Source organism: Suncus etruscus, chromosome 6, assembly GCF_024139225.1.
Source record: "Suncus etruscus isolate mSunEtr1 chromosome 6, mSunEtr1.pri.cur, whole genome shotgun sequence".
Lineage (NCBI taxonomy): Eukaryota > Metazoa > Chordata > Mammalia > Eulipotyphla > Soricidae > Suncus > Suncus etruscus.
In genome coordinates, this window is record NC_064853.1 from 26,405,009 (window position 1) to 26,429,321 (window position 24,313).

The 24,313-nt window shown below is 39.2% G+C and overlaps 1 protein-coding gene and 1 long non-coding RNA gene across 3 annotated transcripts in view; one reads left to right on the forward strand and one right to left on the reverse strand.

The window, feature by feature from the left end:
- Positions 1-24,313, forward strand: part of NRDC (nardilysin convertase) — an 82,743-nt gene that overhangs the window by 39,081 nt on the left and 19,349 nt on the right. For both annotated transcript variants that reach the window (XM_049774643.1, XM_049774642.1), the window contains 13 exons: positions 3,012-3,085; positions 5,074-5,169; positions 6,165-6,287; positions 9,627-9,684; positions 11,616-11,689; positions 14,847-14,916; positions 17,712-17,789; positions 19,696-19,816; positions 19,920-19,978; positions 20,578-20,632; positions 21,462-21,566; positions 23,081-23,204; positions 23,728-23,814. In XM_049774643.1, the coding sequence (XP_049630600.1) occupies positions 3,012-3,085; positions 5,074-5,169; positions 6,165-6,287; positions 9,627-9,684; positions 11,616-11,689; positions 14,847-14,916; positions 17,712-17,789; positions 19,696-19,816; positions 19,920-19,978; positions 20,578-20,632; positions 21,462-21,566; positions 23,081-23,204; positions 23,728-23,814 (1,124 nt within the window). The remainder of the gene's footprint in view (positions 1-3,011; positions 3,086-5,073; positions 5,170-6,164; positions 6,288-9,626; positions 9,685-11,615; positions 11,690-14,846; positions 14,917-17,711; positions 17,790-19,695; positions 19,817-19,919; positions 19,979-20,577; positions 20,633-21,461; positions 21,567-23,080; positions 23,205-23,727; positions 23,815-24,313) is intronic.
- Positions 1-24,313, reverse strand: part of LOC126011454 (uncharacterized) — a 46,402-nt gene that overhangs the window by 19,908 nt on the left and 2,181 nt on the right. The gene's annotated exons all lie outside the window — the stretch shown is intronic.

The following is a 24,313-nucleotide window of genomic DNA, read 5'->3' on the forward strand; positions in this document are numbered from 1 at the left end:
TTACTCCTGGCAAGACTCAAGGTATGGGTATCAGGGATTAAACCTAGATTGGCTGTGTGTGTGCAAGACAAGCACCGTACATGCCTCTGGCCCACAACAATGATTTGCCTTCCTATGTTCTGCCTTCCTATGTTCAATGAACTATATATGAACTTTTTTTTTTTGTTTTTGCTTTTTGGGCCACACCTGGTGACGATCAGGGGTTACTCCTGTCTACGCACTCAGAAAACGCTCCTAGCTTGGGGGACGCAGGGGGATTGAACTTCGGTCTGTCCTAGGTTAGCGGGTGCAAGGCAAATGAGCTTACGCCATGGCTCCAGCCCCTATAAACTTTCTTGTATCTTAGAAAATTAAAATATTCAGAGGATGACTCTTAACTTTGCTTTTGTTTCAAATTTCTTGGATTCTAAGTTTCACAAATTCAGGTAGATTTGTATATATGTGAAGAAATCTTAAGCAATAGATAAATTGAATTCTCAAAAATTTTATATTTATGTCCAAAGATAAAGAAGATAAAAAAGACACCTTATTGGAACAAAGCAGGAAAAGGATATGCTGAATAAATTCTGACTATCTTAGAAATGATGAAAGTTGGGGCTGGAGAGATAGCATGGAGGTAGGATGTTTGCCTTGCATGCTGAAGGATGGTGGTTCAAATCCTGGCATCCCATATGGTCCCCCGAGCTTGCTAGCAGCGATTTCTGAGCGTAGAGCCAAGAGTAACCCCTGAGTGCCGCCAGGTGTGACCCAAAAACCAAAAAAAAGAAATGATGAAAGTTGATATAAGTCTAGTTTAAATTTTATTTTAGGGCAAGAGAGATAGCTAGTAGGCTTTACTATGATGGACGCCTAGGTTCAATCCCTGGCACCATATAGTCACCTGAAATCCCACTGAAAGTAACACCCTCCTTCCTTCTGAAGAAACACACACACATCTGAGAATCCTCGAGTACCACCATGTGTGGCCCTATCTTACAAAAATTCTTTTTTAAGTAGGTTCTAAAAGTTTTTTAATCTAAAGGATAGCTTAGATACATTCATCATGAACTATGTAAAAATTTAATAGACCAGGGCTGGAGCGATAGCACAGTGATAGGGTATTTGCCTTGCATGCTGCCAACCTGGGACGGACCTGGTATAATTGGCATCCCATATGGTCCTCGTAGCCTGCCAGGAGCAATTTCTGAGTGCAGAGCCAGGAGTAAACCCTGAGCACTGCTGGGTGTGGCCCCAAAACAAACAAACAAACAAAAATTAATAGACCAGGGGCCAGAGAGATTGTACCGTGGGTAAGGTGTTTGCCTTGTACATGGGGCCTCCCAGGTATTATCCCCAGCAGCCCATATTGTCCCCTGAGCCCACTATGAGTGATCCCTGAACACAGAACAAGGAGTAAGCCCTGAGCATCTTCAGCTGTGGTCTCAAAACAAAACAAAGAAAAAAATTGTCATACAAATACTTCAAGGAAAATTTATATCGTCTCGAATGCTTTCTTCAAAGGAGCTTAATATTATTCCCTTTAGTGGCAGAAATTGGTTCTTGAGGTAGGGAAGAAGGAAGTTGGTTTTTTTTTGTCAGGGATTTGGTAATGATGGATTCATGGGTACTTAGTCCAACTCTACACCCGTTACCGAGGGAGAAGGTTTGGGATTGGAGTGGGTGGTTAATGGCCGTCCACAAACCCAACCCTACCTGGTAAAATCTCCACTTAATATACCATTTCTCTTGAGTCTTTTCAAGATTCCTATCAGCACCATTTACATAAACAGTGAGTTTGTGAAGATATACAAAGTGTATGTAAGATCAAGTAAAGCTGCTACAGAGCTGTGATTAATAATGATTGGGGATTTTTTTTTTTTTTTTTTGTGGTTTTTGGGTCACACCCGGCAGTGCTCAGGGGTTTTTCCTGGCTCCGTGCTCAGAAATTACTCCTGGCATGCACGGGGGACCATATGGGACGCCGGGATTCGAACCGATGACCTTCTGCATGAAAGGTAAATGCCTTACCTCCATGCTATCTCTCCAGCCCCACGATTGGGGATTTTGTAAATGCTTACTTGATTGCTAAACCAGGGCTGTTCTCCAGGTATAAATTGCTGCCATTTGCTGCCTTATATTCCTTGTATTTGATCTTCAGTGCTTTTGTATACTTTCATTTTTAGACTCGAGTAAAAATATTGTTTTTATTTATTAAACTCAACTTTTTTTTAGTTTACTACTATTTAGTTAACTAATTTTATTATTTAACTATTTATTAGTTATGATAAGTACTGAAAAGCAAGTGTGTTGGGCAAGAGAGATACTAAACAGACTGAGCACATACTTCACTCAGTGGAGCTCAGAGGTTGCTCCTGGGCTCTGTGCTCAGAAATTACTCCTGGCAGGCTCTGAGGACCATATGGGATGCCGGAGATTGAACCCGGGTGGGTATTGAAGTTGGATCAGCTGCGTGCAAGACAAACGCTCTACCTGCTGTGTTATTTCTCCATCCCTGCTCCCCCTTTAAAAAAAAAAAACATTAGTTTTTAAAGCAATATTTACAAAAAATATTAAAAATTTCATTTAGGGGGCCCCGAGTGATAGTACAGCAGGTAGAATGCATGCCTTGCATGCAGCTGATCCAAGTTCAATTACTGGCATCCCATAATACTCTTCTTTTGAGTAGTGATTCCTGAATGCAAGCATATTAGTAACTTAGTCCTGAGTTTTATCAATACCCTTCCCCCACTCCAAATAAATAAAAGTTTGAATTACATTTTAATTTAAGGCCAGAGAGCTAGTTCAATGAACTGGAATACATGCTTTGTTTATAGGAACCTGGATTTGATCCTGACAGTAGAAATAAGAGAAGGTTTGGGCCACACCTGATGGTTATTAGGGGACAATATGAGGTAACCGGAATTGAACCAAGATAGTCACATGTAAAGCAACCACCTTAACCTCTGCATATCTGTGGCCTTTTAGCACTTAAAGCTTTTCTTGAACAAAAACTGAAATCCCATTTTTTGCAGATGGGCCCAGTTCTTCATCCATCCATTAATGATCAGAGATGCAATTGATCGTGAAGTTGAAGCTGTTGATAGTGGTGAGAGAATGTCTTACAATTACTTCCTTCATTGTAACTGTTATTTAGCATATTTCTTATTCTTTACCACAGACCATTTCATCTTTAAAAATTAAAGGGCTGGATAGAAATAGATGTGTTATGTTTATTCTTAAAACCGTTAAATGTCCAATTCAGTGCATAATTTAAATAAAAGGATAGATTTTACTTTTTTCCATCTTAAAATTTTTTTTTTTGGCTACACCCAGTGACGCTTAGGTGTTACTCCTGGCTATGCGCTCAGAAATAGCTCCTAGCTTCGGGGACCATATGGAATGCAGGAGGATTGAGCCTCAATCCGTCCTAGGTTAGTGTGAGCAAGGCAAACGCCCTACCACTTGGCCACTCCATCTTTAAATTTTTTCTGAAATCTATTATCAGGTGTTAAAACCTTAAAGGTTCATAGACTATGCATGATGAAAGATTTTCTGAAAATTTAAGTATTCTGATATATAAACAGTGTATCCTTTGATATTTATGCATGTAGGTACTCTGTGACTTCTACTAGGAAAACAATTGTGATGCATATTCATTTGATTTTACTTTTGGTTTGTTTGTTTGGGTCATACTTCGGTAGTTCTAAAGGATTATGCCTGACTCTGCATTCAGGATCATTCCTGATGAGCTCAGGAAACTGTATACATATGGGGTTTAGGAGAGTGAACCTGGGTTCCATGTGCAAAAGCAAGTATACTACCCATTATACTACCTCTCAGGCCCCCTTGATTTTACTTTTAAAAAGGTTTTTCTTGTGGAATTTAGAGAATAAAGACTATAAGAAAAACTGCCTTTGTAAAGGTTAAGTCTTCATTATAAAGCTATGAAATATCTTTATCTTTCTGTCCATACCCAGATGTACTCAGGGCTTACTTGTGGCCCTGTTTCTCTTAGCTGTGAACTCAGAGATTACTCTTGGTTGACTTGGAACCAAGTGGGGTATTAGGTATTGAACCCAGATTAGCTGTGTGCAAGGCAAATGCCTTCTATGCTGTAATATCTCTGGCCCCTATACAAAGTGTTCTTTTTTTTTTTTTAGAGAGATAGTATAGGGGCTAAGGCTCTTTCCTTTGCATGCAACCAACCCTATCTTGATTCTCAGCACCACTTATAGTCAATCCCCGGAGCCTCACCAGGCATGATACCCGAGCACAGAGCCAGAGAAATGGTATGGAAGTTAAGTTACTTGCCTTTCCTGAGACCAACTCCAATTCTATTCCTGGCACTGCATAGGGTCCCCCAGTACCTCCAGGAGTGATCATTGAGTAGAGCCAGGAGTAAGCCCTGAGCACTTTCTGGTTGGGCCCCCAAACCTATGTATTCCTTAATTACAGAATATCAATAAAAAGTGTCTCTGTAGATAGATCAGAATGACTTATTTTAGCATTCAAAATGTATAGTACTGGACTTTGGGGGACTTTTGCTCAATTAGCAACAGTTTAGTAACCCCTCAAACAATGACTGTTGACCTCATTGTGAGATACAATTTTCACAAATTTTCTTTTATTGAAGTAGTTTTTTAAATAATTTTATTAGCCATTTTGTAACAGTGTAAAATAAATTATTTTGTGCCTTCTAAAGGGACAAGCTTGGTGGTGGGGCTGGGAAAAGTGTTGGGATGGTGGAAGGAAAGTCACACTAATGATAGGATTGGTGTTGTAACATCGAATGTTCAAAACAACTGTGTTACGAAGATTTTTGTAAATCAAAGTGTTTAATAAATAAAATTAATAAAGTGAAAAATTTTTACAAAATGAAAATAGGGAAAACCTGTAGAATTAACTAACCAAAGTTCTAAAGTTTATTTAGTCATAGACAGTTCACTAGCTTATTGAGTTTTGCTCTTTTTAAAACATTTGTAAAATTAATTTTTTTTTTACTACTTTACTTTTAGTTTTAAAAGCTTGAATTTTCATGTAATTTAGCAGATACTGAATTTCATTGTATTAAGAGTGTTTCTTTAAAACTGACAGAATATCAGCTTGCAAGACCTTCTGATGCAAACAGAAAGGAAATGTTATTTGGAAGCCTTGCTAGACCTGGACATCCTATGGGGAAATTTTTTTGGGGTAAGATACTAAATATAAGTACTTCATTTAGTTCATATGTTGTAGTTAAGAAAAGTTGTAGCTTGAGAATTTGATATAGGATGAAAGTTATAAAGTTAGGGAAGCTAGGTACCATTTACCTTTAGGGAAAGAAGGCAACTTTTCAAATAAAAAGTAGGTAAGCATGCTTGTATGTTATCCTACAATGGATATATCAAGAATAATGTCTAATATTTTGTGAGTGATTTCTGAGTGGCAGGTTCTCTTCTGACACAGTGATCTAACTTGATTATCACAGCAATGTTAATAACTGGGCAGCATTATCTCCTTTTGAAAATAAACAGGTTTAAGGATGTTATCTAATTTGTTTAAGTGATTCACTGGTGTATGTGGGATTTGTATCTCTAATTACTTGATTATGCAATCTGTGTTCTATCACAAACTAACATTTCCATTTATCATTAGAGATTCAGCAATGATTTCTTTAATAGTATTGAGCTGTGATCTAATTTTGTTTGGTAAGTTGTTTAAGTGATACATGTTTTTCATGTCTTTTTCTTAGTGTAAGAATTCATGTGTGGCCTCAGAATGTCAGATTAGTTGATTTAAATGGTACTTCATTAAAAGGATGTTTTACTTTCCTGTATATTCTATACTGCTACATATATTATATATGGCATCTATAATAATTCTTCATATTATAAAAAGTAATTTAGAGTTATAACTTCAATGGGATTCTATTAGACTACTAGGAAAAAGGTTGTATAATACAATTATTATTGTTGAGGTGTTATAGACTAAAGATGAATTCTACATATACTAAAATATGCTTCTTACAAATTTTTGTCTTATATTATTATCACACAGTTTGTAAAGGTAGCTTATAAGATTACACAATTTTTAGTCATGGGTTATTTTATAGTTCTGTGTAGTAGCAGATGATGTTTGTTGTTGTAGAGAAAAATTTTAACAAAGTAAACTTAGTTATTTTTAAAAGAATTCTCATTTTTTTATAGGAAATGCTGAGACTCTCAAACATGAGCCAAAAAAGAATAATATTGATACACATGCCAGATTGAGGGATTTCTGGATGCGTTACTATTCTGCTCACTACATGACATTAGTGGTTCAGTCCAAAGGTAATATTTCATTGTGGCCTTAAAGCTGTTCTGAAGTCTTCTTTCTTAAAATTTGTTTGCCTTAATCAATATTGCAATACACTGTTAATCACTTTAGTGCTTGAGCCTAATATTAAGAAAAGAAAATCAGAATTGGAGGATTTACTTAGCAAGTGGCAAAACTCAGGGCAATACAAAATCAGGACTTTTCAGCCCTGTTGTTTGGTTTATAAAAATAGCTCTTCTCTCTAGGCTAGTCTGTGAAATATATAAATAGTTTTTGAAGTTATTTTCCCTTGTTGCCTCTTATCTCTGGCTTTGAATTTAATTGATCATAAACTTATAGAACTGCATGTCCTCCCATCAGGAATGGAACTCATTGATTGGCCTTATACATGTGATGTTGCACTCAGTTACTGAGCCACAACTCTAACCCTAAGATTTTTGTTTGTTTGTTTGTTTGTTTTTAGGCCATACCTGGCTGTACTCAGAACTTACTTCTGGCTCTGTGCTCAGGGACTTCTCTTAGCAAGACTCAGGAGATCAAACCCAGGTTGATTGCAGGCCTGACAAGCACCCGACCCACTGTACTCTCTCTCTGACCCATGTTTCTTAAAAAAAAAAAAAATACCGTTATTATAATACTGTGTTTTACCAACTTGTTTATAATATGGTCATTTCAGGCATAAAATATTTAAACACAATCCTACCACTAGTGTGACCTTCCCTTCACCAGTTTCCTCAGCCTCCTTCCTACCCACCACCTGCCTCCATGCAGGCACAAATTTACTTTTTATTGCTCCTTACAACACAAAGGCAAATATAATTATCAGAACTTAGATCAGGGGCTAGAGGTAAGGCATTTTCCCTTCATATAGTTGGCCTGGGTTTTTATCTCCAGCATCCCATATGATTCCCTGAGCACTGCTAGGAATAATTCCTGAGTGCAAAGCAAGAAGTAACCCCTGAGCATTTCTGGGAGGTTACCTCCCCCCAAAAAGACCTTAGATTAACACAGGTCAATTTGAAGTTTTTTTTTTTTTCTTTTTTGGGCCACATCCTGTGACACTCAGGGGTTACTCCTGGTTATTTGCTCAGAAATCGCTCTTGGCTTGGGGGACCATATGGGACGCGGGGGTGGGGGTGGGGGGATCAAACCGAAGTCCATCCTAGGCTAGCCTTACCACTTTGCTCCACTGCTCCGGCCCCTGAAGTAATTGTTATCTCACCATGGTGTTGCAGTCAATGTGAAGGATTTACTAGGTTGTGGTTGGTGCTAGTTGAACTTTCTGTGTTACAGTTTAGGCTCACTGAGCTTGGTAGATATCTGTGTAACTAACTTTCCTGTCAGATTTCCTGTGATACTACTGGGCTGATAGTAAGGTGTACGCATGGTCTGAGATCTATAGATCTAAAACAAATTTGGTGGCTTGTAAGTTTAATAAGGTTAAATTGCGAAATAGGGCCGTTTATGTTGGAGGGTGTAGGAGTGGCTTTTGGCAGCTTCATGCAGATCGGGGAATCTGCCTCCATTTCCCCCCTCCCCCCATTGCTCTTTCTGAGAATGCCACAGAGGTATGAATAGCAAGGAATGGACTACCTGGAATATATTGGCACCATTTCTTTTCTATTTTCTTTTTTTCTTTCTTTTTTTTTTTTTTTTTTTTTTGTTTTTGGGCCACACCGGGTGACGCTCAGTGGTTACTCCTGGCTACGCGCTCAGAAATCGCTCCTGGCTTGGGGGACCATTAAGGATGATGGGGTAATCGAACTGAGGTCTGTCCTAGGCTAGTGTGCATAAGGCTTACCGCTTGTGCCGCCGCTCTGGCCCCTATTGGCACCATTTCTTAAAAAAAACTTTTTTTTTTTTTTGGATTTTTGGGTCACTCAGGCAGGCTCAGGGGACCATATGGGATGCTGGGATTCAAACTGGGTTCTGTCTTGTGTTGGCTGCGTGCAAAGTAAACGCCTTAGCATTGTGCTATCGCCCAAGCCCCCTATTTCTAATTTTTTATCCTTTCACAGGGCCTGGTAAATGGCCAGTATTAATTGAAATATATCATGGAGATAGTTAAAATATTCTTTAAAAGAAAATTGGTATGTTTTTTGTTTGTTTGTTTATATTGTCAGAAATTGAACTCAGGGCTTCAAAAGTAACTTAAATACAAAGTATTGGTTACAACTCTTACTTTTTTTAAATTACCTTCAGCAACTTGTTAACTCTTCCTTATTCAAGAAATTGTGGTAGCTTTCCTTTCTTTCTGTTTTTTTTATTTGTTTGTTTAGTTTTTAGGTCACACTCAGGTGTTACTCCTGGCTCTATGCTCAGAAATTGCTTCTGGTGGGCATGGGGGACCATATGGGATGCCGGAATTTGAACCACCGTCCTTCTGCATGAAAAGCAAACGCCTTACCTCCATGCTATCTCTCCGGTCCTATTATTGTTTGTTTGTTTTTAGGCCTCTCCTACCAGTGTTCAGGGCTTACTCTGACTGCTCAGGGCAATTTTTAGACAGTGAATCATATGTATTGCTGGGGATCAAACCAGGGCTGGCTATGTAAGACATGCACCTTACCATTTGTACTATTTCTTTGACTCCTGGTTTTCTTTCTTTTTATTTCAATATCTGTAGACTTTTTCAAATCAGTTAGTTGCTGGACTGTTCTTTTAACTTCTTTTGTTTGTTTGTTTGTTTTTGTTTTTGGGCCACACCCGGTAACGCTCAGGGGTTACTCCTGGCTATGCGCTCAGAAGTTGCTCCTGGCTTGGGGGACCATATGGGACACCGGGGGATCGAACTGCGGTCCGTCCAAGGCTAGCGCAGGAAAGGCAGGCACCTTACCTCTAGCACCACCGCCTGGCCCCTTCTTTTAACTTCTTATATGTATATGTATATGTACATTTCTTTTTGAAAAATGAATTATCTCATTCTAATGTTCTTTATCGTAGAAAATCTTATTTTCAGGAGTGGAGCAGTTGTACTGTGGGTAGGGTGCTTTCCTTGCACATGGCTGACTCAGGTTTGATTTCTGGCATCCTTTATGGTCTCCCCACCCCACATTGCCAGAAGTGATCCCTGAGCACCACTGAGTGTGACCTAAAAACCAGCCAAAAACCACAAAAAGAAAAAAAGTGGGACCAGAGTGATAGTACAGTGAATATAGCAATTGCCTTGCACATGACTGACCCAGCTTCGATCTTGGGCCCCCCATATGGTTTCCTGAGCTTCACTAGGAATGCAGAACCAGGAGTACACCATGGACATTGTTGGATATGGCCTCAAAACAGAACAACAAAAAGTTTCATTGCATTTCTACCTTGAATAACCTCATTGCTTTTCTTCTTTTTTTCTCCCCAAGAAACACTGGATACATTGGAAAAGTGGGTGACAGAAATCTTCTCTCAAATACCAAACAAGTAAGAAGACATTTATTTTCATAAATCACACTTTGTAGGGTTTATATCTTTTTGTATGAGTCCCAAAGTTTTTTTTTAGTTTGCTTTTTAATAAACATTTGATCAAGATCTAAGGTGGTTTAGCACATGGCATAGGTATTGGGTAGGAAAATTAAGACCTGTTCTCATAGTTTCTATAATTCAAAATTTCTAAGATTATTAACATATTTAAGTAGTACTGAAAAAGTTATGGTATTTTCATATATATTTATTCAATTCTTGTCCCTGATTATATAGAATGAAATGATAGTATAGAAACAAGTGTTATAGTGAGAGGCAGAATATATATACTTGAATCCTCTGCCTCAAAAAAATTGTGTGCTCAAAGCTTTTTAACTATTGTTAAGAACTTGGTATGATTATTTTTCCTATAAGCTACATACTGACAAAATTCTACAGGTGTAGTTAAACCAGATGGCAAAATTGTATTTCAGGCTCTATGAAAAGGCTATTATGTCTTTATTCACCTCAAATTAATCAAAATATTATGTAAATTTAAAAGACAGTTTATTGTTAATATTTTTATAACAATGCAAAATTGGAAATTGAAGTCTTTTTTCCCCTCTACCTAGAAATTGCATTTTTATTTTAGTAAAGTGAATGAAACCATATTTTTTCTTACCTCAGCCAAATAAGTTAATATCTTTTCCAATTCCTCATTACAGATCCTAATTTGTTATAAACCTATAAAAGAAACATTAGCTTAAAATTTTTAGAGTAATTTAAAGCAACAACAAATTGATTATTATCTCACTTTGAATAAATTTTTATTGATGGTTAACTACTCATCATACATGGAAAGATAATGAAAGCCATCCAAAAATAGGAGTTTTTAAAATCTATTTTTATAAGAAATGAATATGACTGAAAATTTCAAATGTCAGATTTTCAAGTTTTACTTTGAATCTTCATTAAAAACATAGTTAAATCTTATTTACTATTAACTTTGATTTCTTGGGGCAGGGAAGGTGGCGCTAGAGATAAGGTGTCTGCCTTGTAAGCGCTAGCCAAGGAACGGACCGCGGTTCGATCCCCCGGCATCCCATATGGTCCCCCCAAGCCAGGGGCAATTTCTGAGCACTTAGCCAGGAGTAACCCCTGAGCGTCAAACGGGTGTGGCCCAAAAAAAAAAAAAACAAAAAAAACAAAAAACAAACTTTGATTTCTTAATATCTAATAGGTTACAAGTCTTAGATAGGTAGATAGATACTAATTCATGACTGCATTTTAGAAGCAATATTAATTATAATATTTTCTTTTTTTTTTTTTTGTTTTTTGGGCCACACCCTGTGACGCTCAGGGGTTACTCCTGGCTATGCGCTCAGAAGTTGCTCCTGGCTTCTTGGGGGACCATATGGGACGCTGGGGGATCGAACCGCGGTCCGTCCTAGGCTAGCGCAGGCAAGGCAGGCACCTTACCTCCAGCGCCACCGCCCAGCCCCATAATTATAATATTTTCAACCAGATGGGAAATCCCTGAAAGTGTCTAAGCCAAGGCTTAAACACCACAGTGCCTAGTATGGGGCTTTTTATACCCTAAGAATCCTTATATGTAATTTAATGTCCTTTATGAAATGGCTTTGTTCAGAAGGACAACTGAAATCAAGTGGGACCGAGGAATTAGTAAATATTGGGAGAGATTTATCTTTTCATTTTTTTTTCTGTCTCTAGTAGCGTTAAAGGGGTTTAAGTTTTTGGGACTGGGATTAAGAATAGGACATGTATTTCAGAATTCTGTGGCTTTGTTGCCATCTATAGATTTATGCTTAAGATGCTGTTAAGCCAGATCTTGTAGTATACCTTATAAATATCTATCAGCTAGGTATCCCTAAAGATACTGCTTATAAAAGCTTTTTGGCAATTTAATTGTAATGTATTTGTTTTATTTTCAGTGGGTTACCAAAACCAAACTTTGGCCATTTAACGGATCCATTTGACACACCAGCATTTAACAAACTTTATAGAGGTTCGTGAACCAAAGGTTTAAAACTGTTTGAACTAATTTACTCACATTCTCTAAAACTTGAGGCTGCCAATTTTCTTTGAAAATGAGAACACAGTAGAAAGTACTGCTGGGTTGGCAAGGGAGTGGATGGACAGTGGAGATCTGGTTAGGGACTACAGTTTATTCACCAGCGGCAGATTGTCTGGTACCTGCTGCACTGGTTCTCTTCATGCTTTCTCCCTCATTTCCTCTTGCTCCTTTTTATTCTTTGTTTTCTGTTTCTTACCTGTTTTATCTATTGCTGGTGCTTTGTTTGTCTTAAACAGGAAGGAAAAAAATGGAAATAATTTGCTTTTCTCTTTATTACAAAAGGTTTTTGTTAAATGAAGAAAAACTTGAAGTGTAGGAAAGAAGAAAACTCCATCCTTATATCTTCGATCCAGAGAAGTGATTTTAGCAGTTTTCTTTTTTGTATTTTCCTTTCCTTTTTTTTTTTTTTTTTTTTTTTTAGTTTTTAGTTTTCAGGATACATTTATTTATTTGTTTGTTTGTTTATTTATTTTGGGCCACACCTGTCAGCGCTCAGAGGTTACTTCTGGCTCAGCTCTCAGATATCGCTCCTGGCAAGCTCAGGGGACCATATGGGATGCTGGGTATCGAACTGGGGTCCGTCATGGTTGGCCATATGCAGTGCATTTATTCCACTGCTGTGCTATCACTCCAGCCTCTCATGTTTTCTTTCATTAAATATTTTTTATTAGTTTTTAAGGTATCCAGTGTTACTGCACTATTTCCAGTCCCCATAGTACCAGTATCTTCTCCTCTGTCTCTTAAGTCTTCCAGTTCATTACCTCTCCTTTGGCACACTATTGACAGAATCTCAGGATTTGTTTTCATTGGCCATTGCCTGTTTCTTTGTTTCTTATTTGTTATTTTGGGGTCCCACTCAGTGGTGCTCAGGGTTTACTCCTAGCTCCTCGCTCAGGTGGGCTCAGAGGACCATATGGGATGTTAGGGATAGAACTCTTGTCAGTCATGTGCAAGGTGAACACCCTGACAGCTGTTATTACTCCAGTCCCTTGTTTTGTTTATTATCTTCTAAATATGAGTGAGGTCATCTGGTACATGTCCTCCTGCTTCGCTTTGTTTAACATGATAACACTGTAGTTCCATTCTAGTTATAAAGTTTAAGATTCATCTTTTCTTACCACTAGTATATTATGTTTATACCAGTTTTGTTATCTGTTCATCTGTCCTTCCCTCCCTCTCTCCCTCCCTCCCTCCCTCTCTCCCTCCATCTCTCCCTTCCTTCCTTCCTTCCTTCCTTCCTTCCTTCCTTCCTTCCTTCCTTCCTTCCTTCCTTCCTTCCTTCCTTCCTTCCTTCCTTCCTCCCTCCCTCCCTCCTTCCATTCTTCCCTCCCTTCCTCCCTCCCTTCCTTCCTTCCTCCCTTCCTCCCTCCCTCCCTTTCTCCCTCCCTCCCTCCATCTCTCCCTCCCTCCCTCTCTCCCTCCATCTCTCCCTTCCTTCCTTCCTTCCTTCCTTCCTTCCTTCCTTCCTTCCTTCCTTCCTTCCTTCCTTCCTTCCTTCCTTCCTTCCTTCCTTCCTTCCTTCTTCTCTCCCTCCCTTCCTCCATCCCTCCCTCCCTTCCTTCCTCCCTCCCTCCCTCCATCCCTCCCTCCCTTCCTCCCTCCCTCCCTCCCTCCCACCCACCCACCCACCCCCTCCCTCCCTCCCTCCCCCCTCCCTCCCTCCCTCCCTCCCTCTCTCACTTCCTCCCTTTCTATCTCCTTCCCTCCCTCTTTTCCTTCCCTTTCTTCCCTGTCTCCCTCCCTCCCAGTCTCCTTCCCTTTGTCCCTCCCCCTTCTTTCTTCCATCCCTAGGATCAGGTCTACTTTAAAGTTGTTGAAATCATAAAGTATATATTCTATGGTTTTCATTTTTTACTTAGTGTCATGTTGTAATAACTATCCAGTGAGCTCTTACATAGTCATACTACTATGAACAACTTGTCTACAAGTAAATATTGAAAAAAATATTTTTGGAGGATGGGACCATCCAAGCAGTAATCAGAGCACTGCTGTGCCTCCCAGCAATTCTTGGTCAACTGGGCTGATAGTTCAGTGTGGCACTGCTCAGGCCTTGTAGTGCCAGCACACTTCAGTGGTGCTCAGGGCCCTCCAAGACTGCTGGGGACTGGATCAGAATAAGGTGTGCATCTTACCCTGTACTATCTGTGGCCTCTGCAGAAACATTCTTTTTTATTTGTTTTGGGCCAGACCTGGCAGCATTCAGGGATTACTCCTGGCTCTGTGCTCAGAAATCACTTCAGGCAGGTTTGGGGGACCACATGGAATGTCAGGGATTGAATTGGGTTGATTGCATGCAAGGCATATGCCCTACCCTCTGTATTATCACTCTGGCTCCTGAAGAAACATTCCTTTTTTTTTTTTTTTTGGTGCCGAAACCTGGGACCGAACCAGAAGAAACATTCTTAATTCATCATTCCTCTTTGCTCTTTTTAACATAGTTTTTTCTTTTCTAATTGCATAGGTTTTTCTACCACTTTCGCCTTTCATTGCTATTCCTTTTTCTCTTTTCTTCTGCTGCTGGCTTGTTTCTGTGCAGGCAGACTCTTCCCAGATAAAACTTAACTTCTGCTTATATTCTTTGAGCTTTTGTTTTCCTATTTGTAGCACTTTTGAATAATAGCAATAGGAATAACCATAAAGACAGATATTTCAGCCTAATCCACTCACTGTTACATAAGAAAAAACTTCAGAAAGATTTAAATGTGAGTGGTATTCTCAAAGTTGTATAAACACATGATAGTGATAGTGATGATTGAATTTAACCTGTAGATTTCCTTGACTTCTACTCCTGAGTTATTTTCTTATTTTCTTGGAAGAGGGCTTCATCTTTAGCAGCATTTTTTAATCTCAGAGTTCTTGCATCAGGATATTTCTACCCACAAAGCCAAATTGAAAAGAAATGTATAAATGGCATTATTCTAATTGGAAAATTGGCAACTTGAAATAAGAATTGCATTCGATTTAACCTTCCCGTTTGTTGGAGGATAAAATAAGTTGAATTATAATTTTTTAATGTATAACAGTTAAAGTTAAGTAAAAGTTATGGAGAAACATTTATATTTACTCCTGTGAAAATTTTTTTGTCTAGTTGTTCCAATCAGAAAAATTCATGCTCTGACCATCACCTGGGCCCTTCCCCCGCAACAGCAACATTACAGGTAAGAAAGAATTTAAGGATAAATTTACTCCATTAAATATTGAAAGATGGGCCCGGAGAGATAGTACAGTGGCGTTTGCCTTGCAAGCAGCCGATCCAGGACCAAAGGTGGTTGGTTCGAATCCCGGTGTCCCATATGGTCCCCTGTGCCTGCCAGGAACTATTTCTGAGCAGACAGCCAGGAGTAACCCCTGAGCACCGCCAGGTGTGGCCCAAAAACCAAAAAAAAAAAAAAAATTTTTTTTTGAAAGACATAATTTTTTTCTATTTATTTAAACATCAGGGAAAAGTTTACCGTCCCCCAGTACTACAAATTATGCAGTTGAGTTTTCCACGTTAGAGGAAATGTCAGGCACAGCTGGAGTGTAGTGGGTAAACCTTGCCCTGAGAAAATCACCTTTGTGACCTTAGTTTCTCCCCCATGAAAAGCTTTTTGTTTTGTTTTTGGGCCACACCTAGCAGTGCTCAGGGATTGCTCCTGGTCCTGCTCAGGGGACCATTTAAGATGCCTGAGATCAAATCCAGGTCACATACAAGGGAAACACTCTGTCTGCTGTACTATCCCTCCAACCCTGAGAGGCATATTATGAATATTAGTTTAAATTTGAGGGGTTCAGGATTTATAAACGAATGAGTGTGGTTAAAGATTGACTACTGCTGAGTTTTTCAAATCTTTTGTAAAGATATTTTAATGTCTTTATATAAAAACTTTTTTCTTCCTCTATTTTTCCTTCCATTCCTCTTTTCCTCCCCTCTTCTTTCCACATTTCCTTTCCCCCTTCCTGTCTGTAACCATCTCTCCCTTTTTTCAAGGACTTCATACATGCAAGGCTTACTTATATCTCTGACCCATCCAAGTTTTGAAAATAGATATTTTTTAACATTCTATTTATTATGTATATATGTTATGTCTGTCTGTCTTATCTATCTATCTGTATCTATCTATCTATCTCTCTATCTGTATCTATCTATCTCTCTATCTATCTATCTATCTATCTATCTATCTATCTATCTATCTATCTATCTATCTATCTATCTATCATCTATTCGGGGGAGCCTTCCAAATAGTGCTTAGGGGGCTCAGGGTCCACTACCACGAAGCTTACTTAGCCAGATGAGCCAGAGGGCTCAAATGCTAGGCCACGTGATGCTGCCCTGCTTGAGACTAGCAGTGTTGGTGCCAGTAGGGCCATACCTGGGTGGTGCTTGGGTAGACAATGCACTGCTGGGACTTGAACTTGGGCCCACTTTTTCTCCTTGCTCCGAGATATCTCTCTAGCTCTGCCTATATATTTTAATATGATACTCATCATGAGTCATTTGTAATCTTCAGTTATGTGAACTTCCCATAAATTTAGTTTTTGGTGCTGGAGATTAAACCTGGGCCTTCTTCATGCAGTGTATGTGTTCTAGTTTTTGAGCCACCCACATGTTCTTTTTTTTAAAACAAAGAACCAAGTGTTTATCCCTCCAGTTACAAATTGCAGTGTAGGGTTTGAGTGATAGTACATTGGCTAGGGTGCTTGCCTTGTATGTGGCTGACCTGGGTTCAAGCCTCTGATTCCCATATGGTCCCCCCTGAGCTCAGCAGAAGTGATTTCTGAGAGCCAGGAATAAACCCTGAGCACTGCCAGTGTGGCCCAAAAACCAAATTAAAAACCAATAAGAAAGCCAATCAAACAGTGTGTCATTCCCCCCACCCCCCAAAACCAAAATGCAGTGCAGTCAGCTGTAATCAGCTGTCAGTTCTTCAACTACTTTATTGCTCTCTGGGCTTTTGGTTTGTTTTTGCTGTTTTTTTGTGTTTGGATCATACCTGGTGGTATTCATGATTCACCTATGGTTTTCTGCTCCGTAATCACTCCTGGCAGACTGTGTAGGTACCAGAGATAAAACTCAAGTTAGCCACGTGCAAGGCAAGCACTTTCCCTGCTATACTACATATCTAGTCTTCTCTACAGTCTTATTATATGTCATTTAATTTTGGGGGGAGAAGGGGATGACCATAACACTTGGTGGTGTTTTGTGGCTGCTCCCTGGGTAGTACTTAGGGACCATGCAGTGCATCAAACCCAGTGCTGCTACAGGCAAAGCATGCACTCCAGCCCTTTGAACTCTCTCACTTTAGCTCCAAATTAGAAACTTTAATTTTTGGGGAGCTATTTGTGCTCAGTGGTCACTCCCCGCAGTGCTCAGGGGACCAGGTTAAGATTGAATCAGACTTTCCACATACAAAGTATGAATTTGACTCATTTAACATTACCATGTGCCGGATACAGTACAAAAAGGTTTTAAAGAAATGGAGAGATTTATATCTGTGTTAGTTTTAAAATAAACAATTTATATTACTTTCATTTTTGCTGAGACTTAGATTTTTTTTTTCTTTTGCCATATTACTGTGGTTGGGAGTTCAGGAATCAGTCATGGTGGAGAGTAGGGGACCATATGGGATTCTGGGGGAATCAAACCCAAATTGGCTGCATGCAAGGCTGCATGCAAGCACCTGCTGTACTGTTTCTGCTGTCTGAGACAGAAGATTTTACTATTAAAAGAAATGTGTGTTGTCTAAGAAAAGTTCGTAAGTTTTTAAGTAGTCTTAAATTTTGGAGTGACTATAAAATCCAGTGATTTCAGATGTTTGTACATTTTCTATATTGTGCTTCTATCAAATTAATTTTGTTTATTGGACTCTAATAAAGTTTATGTTTATAATTTTAAATATTATAGTCTTAGATGTAAGATTTTTTTGGTATATATATGTAAATATATATTTTTGACCTTAATATTTTTTTAAAGGGTGAAGCCACTTCATTATATCTCCTGGCTGGTTGGACATGAAGGCAAAGGCAGCATTCTTTCATACCTTAGAAAAAAGCAAGTATTTAGTCAATAAGTATTTTCATTGTGACAATCTTAGAAAAAAAGATGTGTTCTATTATATAATTCATATTTATTATTTAATATATAAAATACATTTTAATTTATGTGCAGGAAACAGCCTCTAATGCTTTATTATAGACACTATTATTAACCTAAATTTTTTTATTTGGGAGGGTTCACACCCGGCAGTGCTCAGGGGTTACTCCTGGCTCTATGCTCAGAAATCGCTCCTGGCAGGCTCGGGGGAACCATATGGGATGCCAGGATTCGAACCACCGTCCTTCTGCATGAAAGGCAAACGGCTTACCTCCATGCTATCTCTCTGGCCCCATAACTTAAATTTTTCTTATTATCCTAGATTATTTCATTTGTGTACTATCTTTTCAGCCTATGTTGGAAGTAGTAATACACAAAAATTTAAAACACAAATACAGGGGTTGGAATGATAGCACAGCAGTAGGGCATTTGCCTTGCAATACTGACCAGTTCCCCCGAGCCTGCCAGGAGCTCTGAGTGCAGAGCCAGAAGTAACCCCTGGATACCACCGGGTGTGGCTCAAAAACCAAATTAAAAAAAAAAGACACTTTCCTAAGTGTCTAGATAATATTTCATCTATATACTCTTCTATATTTGCATGCTGCAAACTATTTAGCTATTTGTAGATGTAATATAGTCCATCCTCTTAAGTTTCACCACTGCTCACTTTATTTTAATCCTTGAGGAAAGGTTTGGGATAGAGGAACAAACTGGACTACCAGCAGATGCTGTTATCCTTCAGGCTCATAAGGATTGAACCAGTCAGATACAAAATGTCTTGTTTCTTACCTAGATGTGTATGTTTGGTAGTGGAGTCTCAAGGAATTCAACTGGCATTGGAGGTTGAAGTATTTTAAGGTTTATCCCAGGAGAAAGGTTCAAAAGGAATGGGTGAGGGACTGGAGCGTGGCACATTGGTAGGGCATTTGCCTTGCACCTTGCATGCAGCTGACCCAGGACGGACCACGGTTCGATCCCCCAGTGTCCCATATGGTTCCCCAAGCCAGGAGCGATTTTTGAGCGCATCGCAAGGAGTAACCCCTGAGTGTCACTGGGCGTGGGGCCTCCTCAAAGAAAAAGGAATGGATGAAATGCCTCCTGAAAATTAATTTTATTATGTTGTGGGTTTTTTCAATCAACAAAAATTATTAAGCTTTTTTTTTGTTTGTTTTTTGTTTTTGGGCCACACCCGGCGTTGCTCAGGGTTTACTCCTGACTCTGCACTCAGAAGCTCCAGGCAAGCTTGGGGGACCATATGGGATGCTGGGATTCGAACTGGGGTCTGTCCTGTGTTGGCCACGTGCAAGGCAAATGCCTTACCGTTGTGTTTTGGGTCACACCTGGTGGCGCTCAGGGGTTACTCCTGACTCTGCACTCAGAAATCGCTTCTGGCAGGCTTGGGGGACCAAATGGGATGCTGGAATTTGAACCACCGTCCTGTGTGCAAAGCAAATGCCCTACCTCCATGCTAGTACTCTGACCCCCTAATAAGCTTTTTAAAACTGTTATGTTAGAAGTGTTTTTATGAAGCACATAAAAATAATATTTATATGAATACAAATATTTCCTTCTGGAAACTCCATGGGAAGGAAGTTGGTTCAAAATTTGTGTTTTAGAATTACTTACTATTTCGGGACAAGGATGTAACCCAGTGATTGAATACTTGCATGTATGTGGTCAAATTTGATGTCACAATACATAAATAAATGGAAATGTTCTTGAAATACACTTTTGCATTATAAACTGAGCTTCCCAAATTTTATATAGAAAGCCTACCTTGTTTTGTTCATCTGAAGTATTTTGTGGACTGTTGATTCTAAGATATTGATTGAATCAATCCTCTCCCCTCCCCACCCCCCCATAGATGCTGGGCTCTTGCATTATTTGGCGGAAATGGTGAGACAGGATTTGAGCAGAATTCAACCTACTCAGTATTCAGCATTTCTATTACATTGACTGATGAGGGCTTTGAACACTTCTATGAGGTAAATGATTAAAATAGAGAATATTTTTTGATATATAGAAATCACATTATGCAAAAAAAAAATCACATTATGCAAAAGTATAATCAAACATCTTCTTTTTTAGGTCGCTCATACTGTCTTCCAGTATTTAAAAATGCTTCAGAAGCTAGGTCCAGAAAAAAGGTAATACATGCTTATCAGCATTAAGCCAGGAGTCAATTTGTATTTTATTCTTTGGGCTCTGCTGGGGTAAATTTTGAGGCATTCCCACCTAATTTCCTTTGCTGGCTCCCCTCCCTATGAATGCTAAGGATTTATGTTCAAATGCAATCTGTTCATTTTTGTTTGTTTTGTTTTTGCTTTTTTTGTTTTTTGTTTGTTTTTTGGCAGTGCTCAGGGGTTACTCCTGGCTCCATGCTCAGAAATTGCCCCTAGCAGGCACGGGGGACCATATGGGATGCCAGGATTCGAATCACCGTCCTTCTGTATGCAAGGCAAATGCCTTACCTCTATGCTATCTCTCTGGCCCCTGGTTTTTGGGTCACCCGGCAGCGTTCTGTTGCTACTCCTAGCTCTATGCTCAGAAATCGCCCCCGGCAGGCTCGGGGTACCATAGGGGATGCCTGGATTCGGACCCCTGTCCTTCTGCATGCAAGGCAGACACCCTACCGCTGTGCTATCTCTCTGGCCCAGTTTGTTCATTTTTATGTTGCTCTTTTCTGGCTATTGATTCTAATGAAACTTTAACCCATTTTCTAAGTACTATTTTCTCTTTTTCATAGAATTTTTGAAGAGATTCAGAAAATCGAGGATAATGAATTTCACTACCAAGAACAGGTATTAGAAGTTAAATTATTTTTTGAGTATTATATGTGACCATGCTGAAACTGGTCTGGACTTAGTTCTCCTTGGAAGTGTCACAGAATTTTTCTTTCTCTGTAATCTGAGCCATGGTGACCTAGAGAATATCTGAAAAATTAACTACTAAGTTTTTTTTGTATTTGTCTTAAGTTATAGAGGACTAGGCAGATTTAACATAGATCCTGTCAGGTAACCTTTATCTATGTAGTCATTTTTCTTTTTTTTTTTTTTTTTTTTTGGTTTTTGGGCCACACCCGTTTGATGCTCAGGGGTTACTCCTGGCTATGTGCTCAGAAATCGCCCCTGGCTTGGGGGGACCATATGGGACGCCGGGGGATCGAACCGCGGTCCTTCCTTGGCTAGCGCTTGCAAGGCAGACACCTTACCTCCAGCGCCACCTACCCGGCCCCAATGTGTAGTCATTTTTCTATCTGTGCTTTTGACATTGGGAGTTTGCTATAGCATTTAATATTTTGAACATTAATTACTCTACAAGGAATTTGTAGTAATCATCATATATAGTGTTAGAAATGATATGCAGTGGTACTTCAAGGCAAAGAGAATTTATCATGTTTTGAATAGGATTTAGGAAGACTTCGTAGGCAAGTTTAATTAATTAATTTATTTTATTGGGGGGGGGGCACAACCTGCAATGCTTAGAACTTACTCCTGGTTTTGTGATAGGTATTGGGGGACCATATATGGTACAAGGGATCAGATCTAATTTGGCCATGTGCAAGGCAAATGTCCTGCCTGCTATCCTACCTGCTGTACTATCTCTCTGCCAACTTTTGCCTTATTACAGACAGATCCAGTGGAATATGTGGAGAACATGTGTGAAAACATGCAACTGTACCCACTGCCGGACTTTCTTACTGGAGATCAGCTGCTTTTTGAATACAAGCCAGAAGTAAGCCGGTTTCTGTTTCTGAAGCTTATAGAGGAAGAGGCAGGGCAGAAAGTACACATTTGTAATTAAGAACTGTGAGAACTAAGAAAACTCAGTCATCATTAGTCAATTTTTTTTCAAGTGTTGAAAAATAACTAAAATCATTAAAGGGATTATGAAGAAGTCTGCTTCAGTTGCTGAGCTAACTTTGCAGTTGAGTTTACCTTTGAACTTCATTGCACACTCCAGATTCATTGTAATCATTGTAAAGTATAAGAAAAATGCAAGATTTCTTGAGTTGGAAGCATCTGATTTAGAGTTATTACATCCACAGACAGTGTTTGTCAGTCTTTCCTCCATTCCCTGTGGGTAATAAGTAACCTCGCTGTCTCTGATGTAGCATTTCTCAGCCAGCGTGGATTTTTTCTCTTGGAGATATTTTCCAATGTCTGGAGATGTTTTGGTTGTCACAACTGCAAAATGCTCCTGACACCTGGCTTTTAGGCAGAAGGCAGATATGCTGCTAAACATCCCAGGATAAAGAGAGTGGTACCCCACAACACAGGTGATCCACTCTGTGGTGTTACACTACTTGACAGTGGGAACCTTTGTTGTCAGAGATTTCAGAACACTGAATTTTAAAGAAGATAAAGGAAAAGGACAAAACAGCTATATATTTTTATCACTGCACTAGGATGGTTGTGTCCAGGGTTCCAAGTGTGTAACTGAAAGAATTGGTATTTAAAGAGTAGTTAGGGTTTCAAGGCTAACTGAGAAAATTCTTTTTTTTTTTTTTTTTTTTTTTGGTTTTTGGGCCACACCCTGTGACGCTCAGGGGTTACTCCTGGCTATGCGCTCAGAAATTGCTCCTGGCTTCTTGGGGGACCATATGGGACACCGGGGGATCGAACCGCGGTCCGTCCTAGGCTAGCGCAGGCAAGGCAGGCACCTTACCTCCAGCGCCACCGCCACCGCCCGGCCCCACTCAGAAAATTCTTATTGTGTGTTTTGGGGATCACTTATTTTTAGGCTTGAATGAAATGACTAAACTTCTAGCTCACAGAAAAAGCTTAGTAAACAATTAGTAGCTATTTCCCCTGAGGCTAACATTACTATGAAGAATTTAAAATGAGCACTGTTAGTATCATTATGCAGAAACATCTGAAACAACTGTTAGACTAAGGAAAAAAATATTTGGGGGATATTTGGGTCACTCCTGGCAGCCTCGGGGACCAATTGGGGGGCTGGAGATCGAACCCAGTCATGGGTCAGCCATGTGCAAGGCAAAAGTCCACCACTGTGCTATTGCTCCGGCCCCTAGACTAAGGAAATTTCATAGATTAGAGTGTTCATGGACTATAGTTAATTTTTATGAGCCTGAAGATGCTATCTTGAGGATGGTGACGAGATGAATAGATATGAATAGAGATGAATCTGGGGGAGGTGGAAGAATGTCTAAACTAGAATGACTTTACCTTTTTATCAGATGTATCATGTGAACCTTGTGTGTGGTTTTTCCCCCTCTTCCCTCTTAGGTTATTGCTGAGGCCCTTAATCAGCTAATTCCGCAGAAAGCAAATCTTGTTTTACTATCTGGTGCTAATGAGGGAAAATGTGACCTCAAGGAGAAATGGTTTGGAACTCAGTATAGTATGGAAGGTATAATATTTTAGCAGTTGTTCTATATTTAAATATATCTGAATGAGGGAATAACATGATGGTGCCTCTGGGGAAGCAGTGAATATACTTTGAAAGTTTGCTTTGAAACAAAATTATTTTTATGACTTTGCAGGATATTTTCTGTTATATACATACTTACATTAACTAGTGAAAAAGTACTGTGTTCTTGATAGTTTGGAGGTAGAGTTTTGTCTGTTTTATAAAAAGTATTCTTAAGTTTCAGTGTGCTTATGCATAAAGACTGGATATCTTAATACAATACAAGTATGATTCTGTAATGCTGGGATAGACCCTGAGATTTTGCATTTTCAATAATCTCCCAAGTGATCCAATGCTGCCAAGACTACACTTGGTGAGAGTTCAGAATGTTTGGATATGCCACTCACAGTCTTTCTAAGAAAGGAGGATGAAATTGTGAAGCCAGTTGTTGACTAAAATATTAGGTAAGAGAATGATGAATACTGCATTATTTATTGGACCAGTTTTGTTTTCATCTATTCAGATGTGGAAAACTCTTGGGCTGAACTGTGGAAAAGTGATTTTGAATTAAATCCAGACCTTCATCTTCCAGCTGAAAACAAGTACATAGGTCAGTAAATAGCTATCATTATATATAATTTATCAATTGGTGAATAGAGGAAATAGGACTAAAATACAAATCTTGGGACTCTATGATGCTTTTGCATATTCTTTATATCATAACTATTTTTAATATCATTCTCCATAGGAATTGCCATTCTATTTTTATTGTGTTTTCAAACTACAGCCTCTACCTAATTAAGAGCTGTAAAATCAGTATACTGTGTTGTGAGGTTAATGTAAAGAGTTGTGGAAACATTAAAAATCAGCGGGGCCATAGAGATAGTACAGTGGGTAGGGTACTTGCCAGGTTTGATTCATGACATCCCAGATGGTTCTCTGAGCCCACCGGGATTGATTCCTTGAGTGCAGGGCCAGGAGTAAGCCCTCAATACCTTCATGTGTGGTCTAAAACAAAACAAAAAACAATGAAAAAGAAAAGATTTTATTTAGTTTAAGGCTGAGATAATTTGTTTTGAGGCTCTCCCAGAAGTAAACAGGGGCTATTC